At 34.3% G+C, this 23,934-nt stretch overlaps 1 protein-coding gene across 2 annotated transcripts in view; it reads left to right on the top strand.

The window, feature by feature from the left end:
• Positions 1-23,934, top strand: part of LOC145681633 (uncharacterized) — a 374,326-nt gene that overhangs the window by 264,112 nt on the left and 86,280 nt on the right. For both annotated transcript variants that reach the window (XM_081753249.1, XM_081753250.1), the window contains exon 5: positions 17,180-17,333. In XM_081753249.1, coding sequence (XP_081609375.1) covers positions 17,180-17,333 — 154 coding nt within the window. The remainder of the gene's footprint in view (positions 1-17,179; positions 17,334-23,934) is intronic.

The following is a 23,934-nucleotide window of genomic DNA, read 5'->3' as shown; positions in this document are numbered from 1 at the left end:
GGATAAAATATTCTCTGCCACACCTTACAAAAAACAATGCATTCCATGAACTTTAGCAAAATATGGTACCATGGCCTGACCAATATAAATCATCTGTGATCCAGAATCCAGTAATAAAGGACTCTCCTTTTCCTTAGTAGTATCATTAACGTAAGGAATCGCACGTTCAAAATGATTGGGGACTTTAAGACGTTGAAGAGCTAATGGTCCTGCATCATCAACTTTATTAATAAGTTTAAATTATTTCTACAGTGATTGAGTTTCTTTCCCACATTTATTAAAAATAATCGGACGCTTCTGATTTATTTTCCCTGCATTGTTATTCTGACGATCATGGGAAAGATTCTGCTGAAATTGTTGGCCGTTGCCCTGTATATTATAATTACATCTATAATTGTTATTAATATTGTTTGTTATTGGTCTCGGAAACGAACGTTGGTCACCTGTCTTCTTGTTTAATGCTTGCAAAGGCAATTGCGTTAAATACTTTTGTATAGAAGTCAACTGATCTATAACCTGATGAGTTTCCTGTGCATTCGTAGCTTGGGAGGCAAAATTCGCACTACAGTCTCGGAAAGCCGACTTTTCGGAACATAAACCTATTGCACTTGAGTATTCTCAGTCTGATTGCATTGCGTAAGCTGGGAATTTGCTAATAACGGAATTTTCTTAATATGCTTTTCAATAGACGTTTTCTAATAACACATGTGCCTTCTCTTCATCCTACAAAACTTGCACTAAAGCTTCAACCGTATCATATTTTTTTTATTGCTAATCTCATATACTCCGGAGATAATCCATTGATTATTAACTGCACTTGCTTAGATACTGGAGCGTCTTTATCGTTTCCAAAATTCAAATTATGCTTAGCATAAACGTATGATAAAATACTATCGCCGTCATTCTGTTCTCGCGTCCGCATTTCCTGTTCTGTTAGTTGAGGCAAAAGCGCGTCCTTGAAAGCAGCTGTTAACTTATGTCTAAACTCCTCGTATAACAATTCCGGAATATCTGGTTGTTCTGACGTCGTGTTAAACCAAGGCTGCTGACCCCTTTAAAAGTTAACCAAGATTCCATTTTTTCTTAAAGTCTTTCCAATTATTATCTTCAAACAATACTTCAAATTGATCGATATAGTGTACAATATCATCTCCCATACTTCGAGAAAGTGGTTCTCGCGGAAGGATATGACTCAAAATACCAATATTATCCTGATTTCCCCCAACATCCATGTCTACAGTAAACTCGAATTTCTCAGAATCTAACAAACATATAGTGCCAATACTAGAAAGTACATACGTAAACTGTAATTTCTTTTTAAACTTATCAAAAAATTCTATCGTAAAATATGTGCGGCTCGGAGGTGATGTAATAATTCTCAGGGAAGTAACGCAACGTATAAAAATTGTCATCAAATAAAAGTTGCCAGAACAATAAAGTGAAAACACTATTTTTTCTTGAAACTCATTTGCACAGGTAGTACAGAGATTGAATCTAAAGCATCTCCAACATGAAACATTCTAAAAAGCAGTTATGTTTACCTTAATTGCATCTATGCTTTTGGTCATTATGAGAATGGTAGATGGCAAACTTTGGGAATGTTTCTCCACCACCAGAAACATAAGCTGGAGTATGAAAGTAAATTTCATCTGAAAAATAACTCATCAAATACGAAATATTGGAGATATAGCAGAATGTATATTGAAATTATAACTCGAACACAAACTTGAACTTTTACAATTGCAGCGAATGAGGAAAGATAAGTTAAATTAATAACAAAAAGTCTGACGTTGTCACTAAATGTTCTGACATTCTCACTGTACCTGCATCAATGGTTGACACTCTATTCTCTTCTCTTTCTCTCTCTCTCTCTCTCTCTCTCTTTCTCTCTCTCTCTAGTTGGTAGCTCTTTTCACAACTCAACACGAAGTACTCCGATAAACTCCAACCATGCAGTTTTGCTTCCAGGACTGAGGTCTAAACCAAACTTCCTGATTTCCTCAATACCAAATATGGTGAATCCATAAAATCTGACCTCCTCATAACACCGTGTTCCTGACGTCAGATACGAGAAAACGTTTGAGAGTTTAAGACCTCACTAGCTGGGGAATTCATCTCATAATCCTTAGTTGTACTTTTCGAGAAAATCCAAGTGCGAAGCTAAAATTTAGAAGAAATGAGTAAACACCAAATGCAAAATTAACAATAATCGCCGACATCGTTACCAGACAATATCTTATAGCTGAGGCAATCCATTGAATCAGCTAGAGAAGTGCTAACTGGGCGCTCGAAATATTTACAATTTAGCTGGATGTGAGGAATGTCCTCGAACGTAGTATACTGACACAGCCAAGAAATGAAAACGTAGCCAGACACAAATAGGAAGTTAACAATTTACACAAAAGTAAGGAAAGGAACAAGGATATGAATTGTTATAAGTTTCAAGGAATCTGCTATTGCACTTACTTTTAATAAAACAAAAATGTATACAAAATGTTTCTAGGAAGCTTGAGACTACATAATTGAATTTTCCGAAGAAAAAATAAAAATAATCCAGAAAACTAGATGTCTTAAATCTAAAAGCCCATGGATGGAATCGAACTGAAGACTTCCGACGTGTAGTATCGTAACAGTTTGTTCTGTTCTATAGTTTGTATAGTAAAATACGGCAGTGTGTATGTATGGAAGGTCTGTAATTCGAATATAAAATTCGAGTTGTTCGGTTAACACGAATTTTCTAACACAAACTCTTATTTGTAAGGTATTTTGGAATTAATTGGTTTCTGCTAATTAGTTATTTTACTAAAATATATGATTATATTTTGTTGTAGAATTTACCTTTGTTCCGTAGGCTATTAGCATTGAAACTCTTTGAATACTCCGAAGCCATTGTTAGCCAACTGAAAAGCTTATAAAGCCTGAATATCTCTCAAAACACTCTTTCTTATTCATAATTGTATTATCATTGTGTCTTTCTCATAATTGTGTTCATAGATTTTACAAAATACTGCAACCTCTGAAATAAAATTAATGTTTGACCAAAATTGAGTTTTTCTACATATGTTTAAGGTTAAAGGTATGATTTCTTTGTAACTTTTTCACGATATCAATGACTCTGTAATTACTATACAATGTGATATATCTGATTTTTATTCGTGCAGAGGGATGAATATTTTTCGATGTTTTGCTGGTTTCTATTCTGACATCTTTTGAACAAACTAGTTTATTGTAGGATGCCTTACTTAGATCTCAACCAGTCAACTATAACTTCATTGTTGATGGTCTAATGTTCTGGGATGTGAAAATTGAAAGTGTGAATTCACTTGTCTCTTTTGTATACGTCACTGGAATCTTTGAAATGATACATATCCTAAACTTTCGAATTGTTCGAAAGTCGAAGTTGGTTATTTTCTGAAGCAAATGTCTGATAATTTGGTTTCCCAAGGTCGACCACAAGATTCAGTATTAATTTTTAGAACACAAGAAAATAATGTAGTTTACTATATGATTAAATATTGTTCATTTGTTCTACTAAAACGTCACTGTATTCTAGCACTTTATCATATGAAAGATTATAAGATTTTAGAGGAACAAGGGTACCTCTGAAACCTATTTGAAGTATTTTAGGGCCATATTAACTCATCTGTTCGAAAGGAATCTACTTCATATTTATAAATAATCAATAGATATTGCGTATACCTACCTAAACATGGTCGGTTCACGTTGTTCCCTTCCACGGGCAAAATGCTAACAAACCTAAATGAACAGTGTGATTCAACATTTCCATCGCTTAAGTCTTAATTCATCATCTTCGATGATATTTTATTGCAGCATATGACTACATACTTGGGTGCATTGATTTACTAAACATATCGCACTTTGATGGAGCAATATTAAATTGGATAAGTGCCAAATTGGACATTAAGTTATATTTAGAAATTTTCAAAAGTGTGAGTGAGTAATTATTCCATTATACCCCTAACTATATATTCCTGCGAAAATTGTACAAAGAATAGTACATGGAAGGTATCTTGTGATTTAGTTCCTTTCTTGAAACTGCATCATTGCTAACGATAGATTGAATATTTGATCCCTGGAAAATTGAATTAGTATTCTGTTCACAATACTATATACCTGTTCACATAAACCTAGACTGCCTGCACTGATTGAGTTCAAGAGACGAACAGAGATCTGAAGGGATTTATCCTTAGACCTTGCTCAATTTACCTGCTCTTTCGTTACAGACTGGGATGGAAATAATAATATTATACTACAGTATTCAATTGATAATTTTCTTTGTAAATAAAAATAGCCACTATACTAGAAATTATTGTAAGGTAGCAAATTTTATGTATTATTTTTATTTTTTACCTAGCTGAAGTATTTTAGGACTCTATTAACTAATCTGTTAGAACCTTAAAAATTAGGAATATAATAAAATGCAGCATGATAACTTCAAGTAGTCTAGAATGATCAAATAAATACTTATAATATTTACCAAAATTCTGTCTCCAAACTATACGATTCTTGGTTATCTTCTACAGAGCAAAACGAAGGATTAATTGATGGGAAGGTGGAAATCAGCAGAGTGAAAGCAAAAATCCTTATTAACTTCTGCTATTTTCAGTGAACTGTATTTTCCCCACCCTTCTTTTACATACGACGTAAAAGGAGACTGGTCTTTGTTCCAAACACTATGGGTATTCTGAAGAAAGAAAGGAAAATTAGATTTACTTGCAAAATATTCCATAAGACACCAACGTTAAGTTATGTTAGAATACCGTGAAACAGAAAGTACAGAAAATGAACCACATAAGTTGATGCATTTTCTTGCATATAAGGCGAGTTTTGATTCTTTCTATTTATATGAAGCTCGTCCTTAATACATTTTTGTCCCAAAGTGAATTAAGATTTTGTAATGTTTTACTGTTAAGTCCTGCAGGAAGTAGCTCCTTAATTAGTGTTCATAATATAGCTACCAACTTGATGGATGAACCTTTTAAATGTTAAAACTTTATGAAGCATAATGTAATTATTTGTTTGTTTTTTGTATGACTGGCTTCCGTTATCTGATTCCAGATCCACAACTAGACTGTGTGACGAATAAATGCCATGAGATTGGATTTGATAAAATTTATCTCGTATCCCCCGACATTCTTTGTTCCATAATTACTGTGCATCTAATTATCGCCATCTCTTCTTAGCAGGAATAAAAATGGGAAGTTAAAATAAAACACTAGTATTTTGCTTTTGAATTAGAGCAAAATGAATAATATTAAGGTAAATTTCATTAAAATTCTGGTACCTCAGGAAACGAAATTGTAATTTTAAAAATTCCAGAGTAATGTTGTTATTTTATTATGTTTTGATAATCATTGAAATTTACCACTATCATATACTTGAACCATTTCTTTCTTCGTTATTTACCATTCTTTATTTTAGTCGAATCTCACAGTTTTCATGATTTCTAAATTGATTGGAGTCATTCCTTCTGGATTTCAAGCTCACGTTTATATGGAAGAGTTTATTTCAGCTTGTCCAGACAACCAAGAACGCTCCAAACTGCTTTGGACCTCAACTCCAAAATAATTTTATAGAAGTCCCCCCAATCGTACATTAAATATGATAAATTTACTGTTGGGGTCTCATACCAATAAAAGTTCGTTTCAATATGACCATTCACATACTTGCAAAATATTGCTATAATTTTCATTGATTCCTGCGAGAAGGTCATGTCTCTCGAAATATCACATGTTACTTCTTATCTGGTACAAAACTTGAAAATAATTTATTGCGAAGAAGACTCCCTTACGAAAATATCTTGTTCAGACACTGTAAAATATTTATACATCGCAGCAGGTTGTACAAAACATTCTCAAGTGATGTTATGCAACTGAACTGTTTTTTCTCCTGACCCGAGCTATTAGAATGGTAATCATTTCACAAATTAGCATTTTAACTGCAACAACGACAGCAGCTTTATCTTACCTGATTAGGAGAAAGAACTTTTAATTTTGTTTCTCCAGTCAAATCTGTATCCAAAAACATTTGGGTTAATCGATATTTACGTTATATCAATTTGTCCGAAAGCTCAAGTTCGTTTATGATGAGTATGCAACAAATGCCTTGACTAGATTCTTCATGAAGAGTTAATTCATTTCAAAAACGACCAGGACAGATTCAAGTCGTGAATTCCTTTCATATTTACGTTCTCATATTATTGGTACATTCACTGGAACTAAGTTATTGACTGTTAACATATCACAACCCACAGCTACCGTAAACTTCCACGCTTTACAAATTTATAGTCATATTCCATGCTTAATAATTTAATATAGTCTAGGATTATAGAAACATTAACGGAACATTAAATATAGTGATATTTTTTACTCACAGTGTGAGGAAAGAGTTAGTTTGTGAATAAGGTACACACCTCCGAAGTGAAATATCCAGATATTATTCACGACGCGGTGTTAAGTAGTTAGTATTAAACGTTATGCTACAGGCCTAATCTCATATAGCGTCATTGTTGAAAGAGACGCAAAGTTCAAATTAACTCCTATCCATAATGTTAGGTACAAAACAACTTTTGTCTTACAGTTGCCTGTGATAATTGATTGAACAAAATAATGTGTATTGATTCAGAGGAATTATATAGCAATTTACAAGGAAAAATATCGTGATTTATTTTCCTGATTTCTTAAGAAATTGTTTTAACAAGAGAATAGGGAAACGTATTCCTGTGTTTACGATCGTTAACATTTTCACAATAATACAGTAATGACTGTAGTGGTCTTGTGAGTTTGTTCGGTTAACAATATGTCAAAAACTGTCATTTAGGAAAAAGGTGGTCATGGTTGAAAACATTCCCAAACCTCATCCTTTGTTAGCTTACGAAATAATATGTGCACATTTCCCAATATTTCAGCTTAAGGGATAGATTCATATATAAAAACTTTTTCACACACTAATATTGTTTCAATGAAAATAAAATCCTTTTCTGGCGCGGAGGTCCGAGTTCGATTCCTGGCGGGAGCTCATGTGGTTCGGATTCCACGTTAATCAGTAGGTTTACGTGTCATATAGCCTCGCTGCTGAACGAGACGTTAAACCCAAAATCAACTCAATTCAACTCAAAATCCTTTTTAAATAATTTCTTAAAAATATGTATTGTACAAAATAAAATTTGATTTCATCCGTTAATAGAATATTGAGAAAGGACTCCTTAAATGGTTACAGTGTTTCCAGATAATATACTATGTAAACCTGGAAGCCTGTACTTTCCAGATAGGACGATATTGATTTACATAGGGAAAAGATGTAAATATATTGACAAATTTCTCTTCATAATCGATCTAAATTCCGCGAAATAGGTTATGGTTACTCCATTAAGCATGTATACCATCCAGAAATTGGCGGAAATCAATGTTTGAATTCCAAATTTTGATTACAATGGAATAAAGTCTCTTAAGATGACGTTTTACTGCAGTAAAGGAAGCGTGTCAAGCAAACATGTGAGATTCACATGTTAGGTTCTTCTTAAGCAGAAAGTGTCAAAATTTAATTTTACTGGTATTGTTATATGATTGAATAGACCAGATCTAAAGGAAGGAGCCTCTTAAAGAGGGGCTATGATTAGAACCACCATAATTTTTTGTTCGCTTACGGTCATAAATTTTGGAGATGGTTATCCTGTTTAATGATCTATCTGGTTATATTGTTATATGATGGAGTAGAGGAGTATATAAATGTTTTATATTTCCACACTTAGAGGTCTCTCTTTTACAATAGATTATGTATTGACTTACCTTATATGTTTACAAGGATTATATTGAAAGCTGTTATCCGATTTGATGGGTTCTTCTTACTTTATATGGGGTCCAGAACATGAATACCTTGTGAGCTCCCTCCTAAATTTCGTGGTTAATAATTAAAATTAGCAAGGGGTACTTAACGTTTAAGGGTCGAGGTTCAATTTTGATTGGTGTTTCGAACCATAGCCCTTAATCGTTCAAGAGCGTGTCCCTGAAAGGTTACATACATTCTGTAAGAATGATGAAAGAGGCCCTGCTACTGTTCATTGATTACATTTAAAATGCTGGAAAAAGTATTAAAAATCTTCTTTAAGTATTGACTTACAGTCACTTGATTTAAAAGCAACATTTGTGCGAATTCAACGAATGGTACCTTTTTATTATCTTCAAAATGAGATATTTGAAATATATGTTGTTTTTGCAGAGTGACTTATGATCATTTTATGTGACGGCACTGATTCCCATAGTTAGATTGACAAGTAGTTACATGATCATATTAGAAAGAATTAGTAATGGTGTCATCACCGTAATTGAAGGATTGGTACTATGATAATCGTAATTAGAAAAATGTATCGACTAATGAGAGGGTCATATGCCATAAATATCGATGTGTCAGTAACTTTGTAGAAACGTACTTAAAATATCATCAGTTCTTAAATTTGCAATTGAATTACGTCATGACAGTGCTAAGGCAATCAAATTGCTTATTACATGTTTCGATTCGTGAAAATTATGTTCTCAGCATTGCGTAAAATTGAAAGCTGTATTCCCACTGGTTCTCTGTGACATCGCTAATTAATCTTCTCTTTTCTGATTGGCTTATAGTGACGTTACTTAATAATATACGCGTTTCTGACATACATGAAAATCTAAGCTTCATTTTTCCCTTTCCAAATCCTACATAGGGGAGGATTGTTGAACTAACAACGTATAAATTTTTTCATTGTTACTCTTTTTAAAATTAAACGCACCGTTGAAACCGTTGTAACGAATTTGAAGTATCTCTACAAGATACTTAGTATATAATATATTGAGATTTTATCTTCAGTAAAGTTTATATTTTTTCGAAAACTTTGTTATTCAACATCAGCGTTGTGCCTGAGAATTTGTTACGCTTTGTACAAACTACACACTAACACGAGGACTAATAAACTACACACGAGGACAAAAAATATTTTGTTTTCGAGAATGTTATTTTTCACTAACGTATGGTTATCAATTATTAGATTTATGCACTAAGCATTTGGATAAAAATATATTTGATCTCGAGAATTTGCTAAAAGTTATCACTCACGTGATTCTTTGTAAACTTTCATTTTTAGAGCATTATAGAATTTTACTTTTTACCGAAAACTAAACAGGAAGAAAATATTGTTCTGTTATCGAAAAGGTTGAATGTCCCTCATAGCACTAAGGTTAAGAGCTACAGCTTAACATGAAATCCGAATCACATGAGCTCCTCGTCGAGAAACAGTTCGGAGCTTTTATGTTAGCGGTGAGTAGGCTAACCACTTAACGGAAGGGAGTTTAGTTCTCGAAAAGAGTTTATGACAATTTGATAAGAAAATTCACAAAATTTTACTTTTTTTCGGAAAATTACACATGAGGATGATGTTGTTGTGTTCTCGAAAAGGTTTGACTCTTGGCTTACCGTCCCTTTCAGCAGCGAGGTTAAGGCCTACTGCTTAACTTGAATTCAGAGATTCGTCCGGTGATTCATCTCGGTTCTTCCACGCTACAAACGAGTACACTAACTGCTTAGCCACGAGGAAGGTCTGTTATCGAAATAATACACCAGAGTTTGTTTTCAAAAATTACCAAATTTCAACACTTTTTTCGCGACGGTTACTCTTACGAATGTATTACGTTACGGCTTGTCTTTTAGTTTAGAGTAATATTCTGCTGCGAGGATCTATGAGACTTGAACCTACAGCTTAAATGAGTGAGATCTTTGGTAAATAAGGTCAAAAGATTGATTTAAATATGAGAACAATACAACTTTTAACATCCATTTCAACGACGTAATTGTTTAAGACATGGAATATGAAAAATATGTAGTGTTTTATTTCTAATATGATAACTATAAAACGCCCGTCTCAGCAGTGGAACTATTTAAGACCTGATATCTGAGTGTCAACCGGAAATCAAATTGAGGACCTCCGTTCTAATGGATTGGTTAAGAATTTAACTAAAGAGTTCTGATTTCCTGTTTATCAAGAAGTTGGTTTATTTATTTACGATTTTTCTGTTTTCTTCCATTGTTTAAAATGGTACTTCAACGCTGCTAATTTTCTTTTCCATTACATCTTTACATCTTCTTCCCCTTTGTTTTTCTTTTATGTCATGTCAGAATCTTATTTTACAGTAGCAACTGAAGTCTCTCGACATTACAGATGATTTAATATTGATTGCTGGATGTTCGAAGTGTAATTTAATGCACCACCCAAGGGAACTAATATTATTGATTGGGTGGTACATGGTAGTTTTCAAGCGATACTAGATCACTTATTCCAAAATGACATCCATAGGGATAACTAACAAACTCTATGGCCTATGGAACCCGGAGGTTCAGTGCCGCGTACACAAAAGCTCTCCACTGACTTCTATCCTTAGCTAATTGCATCCAGTTTCTACTTTGTATTCCTATGTCTGCGAGATCCATCTTAATATTATCCTCCCATCTGCGCCTAGGTCTTCCTAATGGTCGTTTTCCTATGGGTCTACCAGTCAAGACTTTGAAAGCGTTTCTACTTTCTTCCATTCTAGCTACATGACCTGCCCACCTAAGCCTCCTAGACTTGACGACCCTAACAATGTTCGGTAAACCGTATAAACTATGTAGTTCGTCGTTATGAAGCTTCCGCCATTCCCCATTATCGTTCCTCTTGGGTCCGAATATTCTTCTCAGGATCCTGTTCTCAAACACTTCCAGTCTATGTTTTTCCCTCAGAGTAAGCGACCATGTTTCGCAACCATACAGAACAACAGGCATGATTATCGTTTTATATATTTTAAGCTTCAAATTCCTCGACAGAATTCGCGACGACAAGAGATTTTGAACCGAGTAGTAACATGAATTCCCTGTTTTTAGTCGACATTTAATTTCTTCGTGAATATGATTTTCGTCTGTTAATATTGATCCTAAATATTTGAAAGTATCCACTTTATCAAAAGCATTATTTAATATTTTAACGCCTCCACAATTTGCCGTATTACGTTCCCGACGCACTTCCATGTATTTAGTTTTCTCTGCATTTACTTCTAAACCCATGTCCCTGCAAGCCTTCAATAATATCTCTGTATTTTCTTCTACTGTTCTCCTATCCTCCCCTATTAAATTTACATCATCAGCATCTGCCATAACCTGGTCAATGCCGTTCAACTCTAGGCCCTGGTTGCTATCTTTGATTTTCCTTATGGCGTATTCCAGCACAAAGTTAAATAATAATGGCGACAACGCATCTCCTTGTTTCAGGCCATTTTCGACGTGGAAGCTCGTGGACAAAAATTTTCCTACCCGGACTTTACTTTGGGATTCACTTAAACATATCTTAATTAATCTAATTAGCTTTCTCGGTATTCCAAGTTCCGTAAGAACGTTGTATAATGTTTCTCTTCTAACCGGGTCGTAAGCCTTTCTAAAATCAATAAATAGTTGATGTACCGGGGTATTGTATTCCCACTTCTTTTCGAGTATTTGGCGAATGGTAAATATTTGGTCGATAGTTGATCGATTTTGTCTAAATCCACACTGATAATCTCAAATAATTTCATCTGCGTATGGGGTCAATCTTGATAACAGAATATTTGAAAGGATTTTATAGGATGTTGACAGAAGAGAAATGCCTCGATAATTATTACAGTCAGTTTTGTCGCCTTTCTTGTGAATTGGAACAATGATTGACTCTTTCCACTCTTGTGGCAATTCTTCCTTGTTCCAGATACGGAGAATGAGTTTGTGTATCTTGTTCCCCAATTTTTCGCCTCCAGCTAAAATTAAGTCAGCCGGAATTTCATCTACACCCGGAGATTTGTGTTTCTTTAATTTCTTTATAGCGGCTTCCACTTCTATTCGATTGGGTTCTGGAACATACGGTTCTGCGGTGTGTATCTCCTTTTCTCCACGCACATTAGTTTTTGGCTGCGTGCTCAGCAAATCGTCAAAGAAATCTTTCCATCTATTTAAGATGCTATCCGTATCAGTGAGAACTGTTCCGTTAGATTTCTTTAATATATAAGCACGAGGTTGATAGCCTTTCTTAAATTCGCTGATCCCCTTATACATGTCCCGAATATTTTTATTTTTACTATTATCTTCAAGTTCCTTAATTTTAGCTTTCAAAAAATCCCGTTTCTTTGTTCTAAAAGTTTTGGAAGCTTCCCGCCTGATATCTGCGAAATTTTGTGTAGTTATTTCATTCGGATTTTGTAGCAACCGTAAACTATTCTGAGTGAGTTTGCACCATGGCGAAAACCTCACCCAAAAATCGATGTGGACTTGGTTGAAAGAGTACTTCAGAGCAGCGATTGGTTTCTTCTTCATGAACCATTTAGTGTCCATTTTCACTGTGTTAATATACCATGTGGCTATTTCTATCTAAGACAGGGAGTACTGGTAAACGAAGAGCTGCTACAAAGCAAGAAAGGAATCTAATGTGTAATGAAGAAAGACTCATAATGTCTTGCATACGCCATTATAATTGCTATTGGTCTGAAGAAATACCAGAATGTAGATGTTAAACGATATAGACAGTATCATCTTCAATCTAAATCTCTCGTAGACACATTAGTTGATGTTTTATGTACAGCAGTAAGAGACAATTTGGACCATGGTGCTAGTGTGAATGAATTTCGACAATTCCGAACTCATCCTTAAGAGTACAAAATTACTGTTTATCTCAGTTTTTCTTGCCAAGATATCATGTACGAGGGTTTCAAGGATGAAAGTCGCACTTACATTACTTTAAAAGTTTAGAGGATAATTTTAATGCTATTCGATCTTTGAATACTTGTTTCGCCGCCAATGTATACTGTGTCAAATGTGCCACAAAAAATAGAGCCATAATAACATATATGTCAAAAATTTTCCTGCAACATGTTCAGTGTTTAGAAGGATCTTTATGGGATAAGAGTCAAAGTTCGATGTTATGCATTGTCTGTAATCGTAATTTGTATGAAGATGAATGTTTCAACAAGTATCACAATGCTTCATAGTATCAAGGACAACCTGTTTGCAAATTGGTAAAGCATTATATCATATATTTCAGGATATATTTTTTGCTTATACGCAACAGCGAACTTAGTTCTGTAATGAAATATTTAGTAGTGGATTCTAAGAAGGTTGCACTTGCTTCTCACCAATGCTTCATGATTACTGATCGCCAAGGTTTGAAAGAAAGTGTTTCTTCGCTTATACATGCAAAGAAAACATTGCATTTTGTGATATCGAAACTGCAGGACAAGAAAATGCATGATGACATGTTCATTAAGGTCCCAAATTGCACAAGTTTGATAGCATGAACGGAAATTGACAATATAATGCAGTCTTGCATTACTTGAGAACAACGACAGTACGTTTTCAAGGAAAGTGTTCAAATATATGATTTTCTTCAGTACTTGCCGGAACATCCTGTGAAAGCAATAAAGTTTTGTGTCTTGCTCAAAGCGCGATAGGTTACGATGGACATTTTACACTGAAATCTATAACAGAAGAATGTCAATTGAACTCTGCACTCGTGGTTAATGGAACAAACATTTTAAGTTTAAAACTAAATAACCTGACAATGATTCACTCCTTGAATTTTCTACATACAACGTTAAGCAAATTGTAGAAAGCATTTTATTAACCAGGAACAAAAGGCTATCTCCCGCACTTCTTTCACACCATGGAAAAACATACGTGTATTGGTCCATTTCCTGAACTGCAGCTTTATCGTGGAAGTGGAATGATAGACAGAAAGAAAGAGTTGCAATGGTACAACACTCATTGTAACGACACGTTCCATTTCCGAAAGGGAATTGTCAACGATTGCATTCGAAATGTCAATGTAGTACGTCAAAAGTGTGTTTACTTTATGACGACATTTCAAACAGAAACTAAAGTGAATCTTTTCTTGGAGAATATCCTCCCTGCAAGTTCTAATGAGCTCACATTCCGTCGAAATTTCTTCAAGACGAATATGATTGGAATTTTACTGGGAAGTGCTTACCGATGGAGAAATACAAAATCGATTGCGGCAATTTAATAGCTCGCCTACATTAAAAGACCACAAGACAAAAAAGAATCTTACACACGAGTCGACATAATGAGGTGTTTATAGCATTATTCAGAGTTGGTGGATACTACCGAGATCCCAGGATTTCAGACGAGCACGTCTGTGAGCACGAAGGATGTTTGTACACGGCTGTCCGGTATGCTTCACTACAGGATGTAATCAGCGATTTTACTGCAATCCTGAAGGCACGATGGAATTTTGTTATGAACGCACCAAACAAAAAATTGAATGACTCCGTGAACTGTGGTACCTTGTTCATGTAATATGAGGTGTGCATGTAAAAATCTCTTGAAGAAGAATCCAGCAATGACGACGTGTCTCAAGAATCACCTTTACATGAGTCGAACTCCGTTAAATCCCGGAGATAGTTTCGTTTGCAAACAGGAGCAATTGTGTAAAACTGTATTGGGAAGTAGATGAAAACGAAGAAGAGAAAATAAAATATCTAGATGTTGTTAATTTATATCCATATACCAACAAGTTTGGTAATTAGCTTGTAAGGCACAAACGAATTTATAATCAACAGGATAAGAATATGCCACCAATAAGGGAAGTAAATTGCTTATAAAAATGACGATCCTTCTGTGGCACAACCTTTATCACAGAATTCTGCAATATGGATGTAAGAAGAATACTACTGTTTCCATTATGTCCTGTTTGTGTTGAAGAAAAGAATTATGTCTGTAGAGCAACGTGCACGCATAACTATCAGCACCGATGCCTCGCAGGAATATAGAAGTCATAGGAGATACGAATAGCTGCTTCGTTCGAAAGAGCTTGGAAAATTGAATAATTTTTGGAGGAAAAAATTTTTGATATTGGGCACCGTTTTTCAGATGGCTCCCAAAAATTGTCCTGTATCAGATAAAATTATCCAGTACTTATAAAACAGAAACGACTGAGTAGGAAACGGTAAAATTAAAAATGAGAAAGGAAAAAGTCATAGGGAACGTGAAATGGCTTTGTCGCGGTGTGCCCAGGACTCCCAATATGGGCACTCCGGGAATACTTGAAAATTTCAAAACGAAATATAGGTTCAGTGATACCTTTTTTGACAGATCGTGGAAAGCATAAAAGATTATATTTTTTTTTTATTTCGAGCAAGTCTGTTTCATAATGACCTCCGAAAATAGTTCCAATTTCAGATACAAGGAGAAGTGTTCAAATTGAGTGTTACACGCCATTATCTAGCGAACTATTGATTATGAAAGAAAAGTGTTCCGATAAATTTAAAATACAGACGGCCTAAAATATTGGTTAAACACGAGGTTCACCCGTCCCTATTTTGAAGGGAGGGGTGTAGAGCAAGTGATAATTTTTTGATGGTTCGTAAAATACCAAACAGCTTGGTACAAAACTATGACCTCGAGTTTGATCCATTTTTAGGCCCCTCTGTACTGTACATTGAATCTTAACATTTTGTCATTTGATATTTCCCGAGGTGTCGACTTGAAACACTTATTTTGGCTCATTCTTTCTTTCTTTCTATCTCTCTCTCTCTCTCTCTCTCTATATATATATATATATATATATATATATCGATCGATCGATCTATCTATCTATCTATCTATCTATCTATCTATATATATATATATATATATATATACCTGTGTTTTTACCATTTGCTATTATAATAATAAAGTCGCTATTTTCATTTATTTTTATTTTTCTAAGGTTTATGAGTCATTTTTTATTAATTATAATAAATCCATTTTGAAGTTTTAATTAAGAAGGAAAGTATTTCTGAACTGTCATATTGATCGTCACGGGAACAAATAGCCCCGATGCAGAATTCCTGATTAAAATTCTGTCAATGAATCAATTATACCACTGAAATATTTTGGAGTAACGTACCACGATCTCATACTACTTTACCAGTTGTTAATTTTGACACTTTCCTAATTTTTTACATGGGCGTATGATCTCCTAACTTTAAGGAATAGACAAACTTACTGGTGCTTTAATTTAGGGAAGCCTTTTCTAGAATTTGACTGATACCAAAATGTACAAGCATCGAAAGAAGCAATTTTGTTGCAATTATCGAAATTATACATTGTATTATACAATAAATAAATAAATAAATAAATAGTAATCGCACATGAGAGATTTAAATTCAATTATTAAATGACTAAATAAGTAAGATTTCATTGTTTCCTCTTCTTCCTTGTAAAGGATGTTTTTTTTCTTTTTTTAGAGGCCGAGAACTTTGAACTGTCAACACTCTTTTCTGTGACATCTGATAATACAGTTCTTGGGTGTTTTGAAGTAGGTTTGGTTTAGCAAATGAACAAGAACAACGTAGCAACGTTCGGAAAGTGTGCACATTTATTTTGAAAACCATGTTTCAATTCGAGAAACTCATCAGGCATTTACATGCATTTTATGATGCTCAGAGCGATTAATTAGAGAAACTATGGATCGTTTTCGCAATATGTGTACTCTAAACGATAAGACGCATCCGGCGGACAGATTGGTGTGGTTAATCGTTTTTCTATACGTCCCCAAAAATGATGCTGATCAGAACGTTACCGTCAAGGGTGAATGGTACAGATACATAATTACTAACTTTTTCGTGTCTCAATTGACAGACATTAATGTTGCAGACATATGGTTTCAGCAGATCCGCATCAAATGCCACATAGCGCGAGCCACAATTTTTTTACTGAAAGAAACGTTTTACGAAACTGTTAACTGGACACCTCGTTCGTGTGATTTGACATCACTAGATTATTTTTTGGGAGAATATGTAAAGCAGCATCTCTACGCCGAAAAACCAGAGACAACTGAATACTTGGAAGCCAACATTGCTGAAATACAGCCTTATATGCTGCCAAGAATGTGTGAAAATAATACCTCCCGATTGCACTATGTACGCGCCAGCCGCGGTGGGTACATGCCCGAAACATGTTCAAACTTTAATGACATAAAATAATTTGTCAAATTAAGTGATTTTACGGAATATTGGATACATTTTTTTAGTATTTTATTTCAACATAACGTTCTCCGCCTCTAAAAAACAATCTTTACAGGTAAACAATTTGAGAAAAAATACACTGTTTCGGGAAATAATTTGTTAAACTTTCATTACAGAGGAAACCTATACTCCTTCTTCCATGGTTACTCATGCATTTGGGTTTAGTGCTCTCCCGCTCTTATTTGTATATTTTTATGATAATATTTGAATTTGTGTTCGGTACCATCCTTGTTGGTGCTCTGGTTTTAACTGCTTTTCTTATTGAAGCAGGTAAGACTCGTTAATGTTATGTTTACTAGTTTGTAATGTTGCTATATATAAAATAAGAATCAATATGACTGTAAAACAACTTCACACTAGTTCATACGAAAATATTCCACGCCAGCGAAAATATTGTTGAAAGCTCTTCTTCAAGCAGAAATTACGTATGCGTAAGTAATCAAAGTAGATTTGTCAATTTCTTTGCAACTTCAGGATTATTTTAGGTTGCAGAGATGACATACGTACGATGATATTCATTTTCTGCGATTACAACGACATCTAGTAGGATAACGAAAAATGAATTCAAGTATAATTTTTATTTATTTCTACAATCCAAACATGCAATAAAAAGAGAGGGTTTCCATTTATAGTTTTCAAGTTGACCACCGGGGCCTTATGATTGGACTACTGGCGCCACATGCTGTTCACAGTATTTTCTACGCCCCTTACATAGGTACATTCTTGCGTAACTAGATTTGTCACATATTTAGTTTTTTTCGGAAATATTTCAGGTCACTAAGTTAGGTGAGACAACATGTATACGTATACAGGGTGCAGAGTTTATCTTGATCATCCACGAAAATGCAGAAACAAAAAAAGGGAAAAGGCGAAACTTTGCAAGAAGAAACAATAAGGAGGGAGACATAGTCTTACCTATTAGGCAACAGCACTTAATGAACAGTATTGCCATCCCAATATAAAGATATTATTTTGACATATCACTACGTCAGTTTATTACAAATTTGAAATGATCATTTCAAATAAAAATATAAAATAACACATTTATTATTCACTGTTGCAAACTAATGATGCTATAGTATCACATACGCAAAACATTTAGAAGCTTCTATCAAATATATTGCACAATGGAAATGGACAGCAAAATGCAACACTAAAATATCTTATCGTTGCATAGCACGACTTTGGCATAATTTGTTTCGAATAAAGAGAAACGAACTTACCAGCGCTTGAGAATTGCATTCTCTTAGAAGGCCTTTATTTAGCTATAATTACAATTTCTGACAATTACATGATCTAAGCAGTGTTGCAAACTTCAGCAATATTTATCATATCTCCGGTACGGTTTGAGATATTGAAGAACTGTAAACTCCATAATAATTTACACATACTTCACAAATCAGACAAATGACTAAATTTGATACTTATCTGAGCACTTGTTCGAAATTAAGTCTTTCAAAAATCAAATTTTCAAATGCTGGTAACTTCGTCCCTATTTAATCGAATGAAGTCAAGCCATGGCCATGGCGTCCAACGCTAAGGTACTTTCGATGTGCATTATCCTGCCCATCTCAAAGGTGTTGTATATGTGATAGAGGCTTCTAAACATTTAATGTTTGTGATTCTATAAAACCGTTAGTTTGAGACACTGAATAATAAATGTGAATATTTTATGTTTTAGTTGGCATGATGATTTGAAATATATAATAATTTAAGGTAGTGAAAAAATATTTCAAAAAAATGTTCCTTTATATTTGGGATGGCAACACTGTTCACTGATGATGTTGCTTAATAGATATCCATTTCCTAATAGTCACTTCATGCAAAGTTTCACTTTTCTCCCGTTTTTGGCTTCTACGTTACCACGGATGATCAAGATAAATTGTGCATCCTATATATATTGTGCCAGTCGACGAAGCACACACCAACGCGTTTACAACAATAAGTACGAACGTACATTAAAACGCTTTTGAACAGTTTCTCTTTCCCTTCACTTACAATGTCTCGAAAAGCTGCTGTCATCTGCTGTTCCCCGTACGTAAACTCTTCGCTCAAAACAAACAAGTGATGTCAGCGCACAACACTATTCAACGCACAAGGAGAAATAATGTATCAGTAGAGAATATGAGAATTAAACGTCCCGACTAAAGAGCCAGACGTGATTTAATTTTTCTTCACTACTTGAAACTATACAAAATTGAAAATTTGCATGATAGTTCAGATAATCGTTTCTTAAGAATTCGCACTGATTGGAACTACAAGAACTTGTAACACTTTGTACAAGAATTATGTCATCATGATGAAAATCTATGTATCAGAATAAGTTTACAAAACATCAGAATAATGAACTGCATCTTATTCGTTTATAATTGTCTTACATAATCTTAAGTTTTCTTCAAATAGTTTCAAAACAACTATTTATAAATAAACTAGTTGTTTATGTATATTCTGAACAGCAAAAAGTCATGTTAGACAAAGAACGTAGGCATTATTTTACAATGTATGTGGCACCTTCTGCTCTAGTAATACTTGGCAGTATAATTTTAGTTTGAAATGAAAGCTTCTCAACTTATGCCAGTATTTGTACATCGAAATTCAACGTTAATATTGTCACATAAATTGTCTATCAATAGAAGTGTGATTGCAGATACGACCACTACAAGCTTCCCACTCTATATAAATGGTTTTGCAGATATATTACACATTTTTAAATTGAAATTTTATGAAATGCACTTCCTTTGCAACTTACATGTACAAAATGTTTCACACACCGCAATGCACTTGCCACTGTGTCTTTCTGAGTATCTGAGAGGTACACAACATTTTGTTGGATATTCATAACACGTTTCAGTTCATAGAATATAATTTTCCCATCCAATATTTAAGCCATTTTAGCGGGCTCTATTTTTGCAATCAATGGACACAAACAGATAAAATAAATATTATTATAAATTTTACATGTAACGGCATTGCAGGTACTACATTTGTAATTGCGGCATCTTCAAGTAAATCATTTGTAAACTGTATATGATCCTGTTATTCCGAAATTTTGATAGTTGCTATTGTTCACCAAATAACATGAGTATGTATCTTGAATGTAACATAAGATTTCTCGCCTTTGCAAATTAGAAGTAATACATGCTAACATCTTGTAAAATGAGATAGCTATATTGAATTCTATAAGTTCTATTATGTTGCTAAGTAGACAAGTAGCAATGAAGACATTATTATGGAAACTATTCCGAACGATGACTCTACATGACAATAATGATATAAAACCCATAATGGAATACATTGCAATCTACTGAAGATGAATATAATTATTCTAACATGTACAATCTCATCACTATGATACAATTATTGTTTACGGTGTTAGCAGATGGTTATGTTTTGAAAAAAAATACGAAAGTTTAAAATGGTTCCCTCTATGGGCATGTACATTTTTTCACTGAGTTACAAATATTCCTTTCGTGAAAAATATAAACAAAGTTTCCAAACTAAGTTATTTTTACAAATATCAACACCCCGAAAACATGTTAAAAACTAAAATATTTTGTCAACATTGTGAAAAAGAAATTGGGAGTTCCGCAATTTTAAATCCCTTTTTGAAATTTATTAAATATTTTTAAAAGATAAAAAATCAAGAATTTTATAAATATTAATTCAAATTTCGAAGCTGTAAATATTAACATTTAGCTCAGTAAAGATTATTAAAAATAGTAAGTTTAACAAAAAATAATAATTGCAGTTTATAACATGAGAATATTAAATAAAGGCGAATAAATATATGACGGTGAACATAAAAGTAAAAAACAATCATCAATAACTCTCGAGACACTCCTGCAATTGACCTATGATTAACTTTTAACTAATAATCTCAGGCTATGAGATGTGGATAATGTACAAAATGTAAATATGTTGTTATATTTCATATAGTTGGTAGTATCTTTCAAATGCATATTTTGTTTTGGAGGTTAGGAATATATTTTCTTTCTGTTGACTTCAACTCTGAACGGGAGTTTATACTTTTGCGACCAAAATTGTACTACCGTTACACGTAATACATAAAATTATATCATAACGATAGACTCATAAAGTAATATATATATGAGTTCCACAGTGATAGGAGAATATTCCGAAACGTTGATATTGACTGCAAAATTAATAATTAATTTTGCTTCTCATCTTTTTAAATCTAAGTCAATTAACTATAGAAGCATTTGAATAATTGACACTATATCAGATGATCGAGCTCTGCCAGAGGAAGATTAAACCTTACATGAGTATGATTACTTTGCTTCAAAGTAACTGACTGTACGACGTAAACCAAATTCGGTGCTCAAATCGCCTTTGTCTAGGGACTAATAATCGCAATATGTGTTGGCTGACCTCACACAGGGACAAAATAATATCTTTTATTTCGACTCTTCTTGTATGTTGTGTTTAATTTCTCTGTACCTACAACCAGATCGTAAACAAATGTAGGAAAGTATTCGTCATTTAAGACATGAATGGCGACTGTCTCCAACTTCAGATCCTCTTATCAACTAGATTCAAAGCCCAGCAGCAAAGAAAAACAAGTGATAATGCACACATGTTTTCACGTCATAAATAATATGAGTTCATAATACCCATTTTCGTTTTACATTTTCATATCACTATCTACAGACTGAAACCAAATTGAACATTATATAAATAACTACAATAAATGGTAGAGTACAATAAAAGTAGTCCTGCAAAATGTTAAGTTGAGCTCCAATCCTAGCGAAAGCCTTAAGTGTTTTTCTCTGTACTTATCTCTAAGTAGTATCATTATACCTTATGATATTAAAGCTTTATCTCTAATCTCTAGGCATACGTCTCATGTAAATTCTATAGTGGAATCAACCACAAACGTTAAACAAAACCTGTGTATGTGTATGCGGTTGCGAAAACAAGTAAATTTGAATGTACCAAAGTAGGGAGGAGACACCTTGGGGTGTTTTGCTACTGCGCATACGCAAACAAGCCACGCCCCTACACGCTGATTGGCTGGCGCCGGTCACCTGACCACGTTTTTTCCTACTGCGCATGCGCAAACATGACACGCAACTTAACGCTGATTGGCTGGCGTCGGTCATGTAACCCCGCCCAATGGCCCGCTCACTTGGCCCAGCCCACATTTGGCCACGCCCCTGCATACGCCCACTTGGCCCCGCCCAAGTTTGGCCACGGCAACTGGACTCACGCACTCGTCCCCTTTTATGACCTACTGCGCAAATTAGGCCCTTCCTATGCCGAACTCGGGATATAGAGGTTTTCGAACATGCCACACTTATTTTACCTGGGGGCTTATAGTTTATGTGGGGATACGCCCTTTGTATGACACTTAAAACTCAAACACTCGTCAAAGAAGCCGCATATTGAGGTGGGGTTTCCACTCACCAACAACTACATGTTCGAAAGCCAAAGGCCAAAATACTTAAAACCTAGTAACTCGAAAACGGAGCCAGGTATTGAGGTGGTGTTTCCACATTTAGTCATTGGTCATCGACTACTGACTAAATGTGGAAACTCCACCTCAATATGTTGCTTCATTTACGAGTGATTTAGTTTTAAGTATTTGATCATAAGGACCAAATGTCAAATAATTAAAATGTAATCACTCGAAAACGGGGGCCACGTATTGAGGTGCTGTTTCCACGGCGCTTTTTCCACATTTAGTAAAGAGTATGCACTATTTAACATAGCATAGATTACATAGGAGTCGTTCTCCTTTTCAACTTTTATTTTAACACAGCATAGAATACTCACACACACACACACACACACTCACACAATAGAGATTATTTTCTTTTACTGTAGTAGCTACCCAACACTCTTGGGTTCCGCAATGGCGGAGTTAAATATTAGCCTTTTTACCAGAGTTTGAAAAATAACAACACCATTTAACAAGTCTGATTATTCACACCCACACATACATGATTTACGTAGAACTTAATCTCGCGCCACTGACCATCGTCGTCATCCTACACTCATAAGTGAATAAAGCATAATATCATTAGCATCAATAGTGGTGAGTGAGAATTTGTTTAAGAAATCGCGTACTAAATAACCAGACGAACGACATGCTAGATATAGAAAACAATCATGCCCACAAAATTGAGATAAAACACCTTGAATACGCCTATTATTCCATGTATAATACAGACAGTTTCGTTTTAAAAGCTTATATGATGTTGTATATAGGGAGGTATACCATAGCTATCGAAAAACTCTGCCACACGCTTATTAGATATATAAACAGCAACCCAATGTTCACCAGACTTATCAATAGAATGTGTATTTATAATTATGGCTGCTGGAACTGTATGAATAAACATAAGTAACTCATCCGCAGCATATACACCAATAAACTGATTTTTAGGCAGATTTTGTTGCAGTGCCTCATAAAGTTCAATTGTATTTAAATTTTTAAAATTAATTAATATATATTTTTCTCTGGAAATCAATTTCTAATTCTGAGTGGAATTCATCGTAAATAATTGCTGTTACAGGAGATGTCAGTGCTTCTTTAAAATTAACCTTTAAAAGTACACTTCCTTGCCGTTGTGGACTAGTGTGAAAGCACTAGAGTCGGGGGCTAAATCAAACACCATTTTGATATTCCGCAAGTGAAATATCATTACCTTCATTAGAATAATAAATACCTGAACCTGTAAATAACGTGGAATATGCCTGTATATATAGCCTATTATCAAAATGAGATTGTAGGGAGTAGGATGGTACAGGCGTTCCATCAACATACAATGTAAAAAATGACATACTAAAATGTTGAAAATTGAACGGATTTCTCTGACGCGTACCATTGAAATCAGTATTAGTAACTAAT

The sequence above is a fragment of the Thermobia domestica genome, chromosome 3 (assembly GCF_964235325.1).
Source record: "Thermobia domestica chromosome 3, izTheDome1.hap1.1, whole genome shotgun sequence".
In the NCBI taxonomy this organism is placed as follows: Eukaryota; Metazoa; Arthropoda; class Insecta; order Zygentoma; family Lepismatidae; genus Thermobia; species Thermobia domestica.
This window is presented reverse-complemented; position numbering and strand designations above follow the sequence as displayed.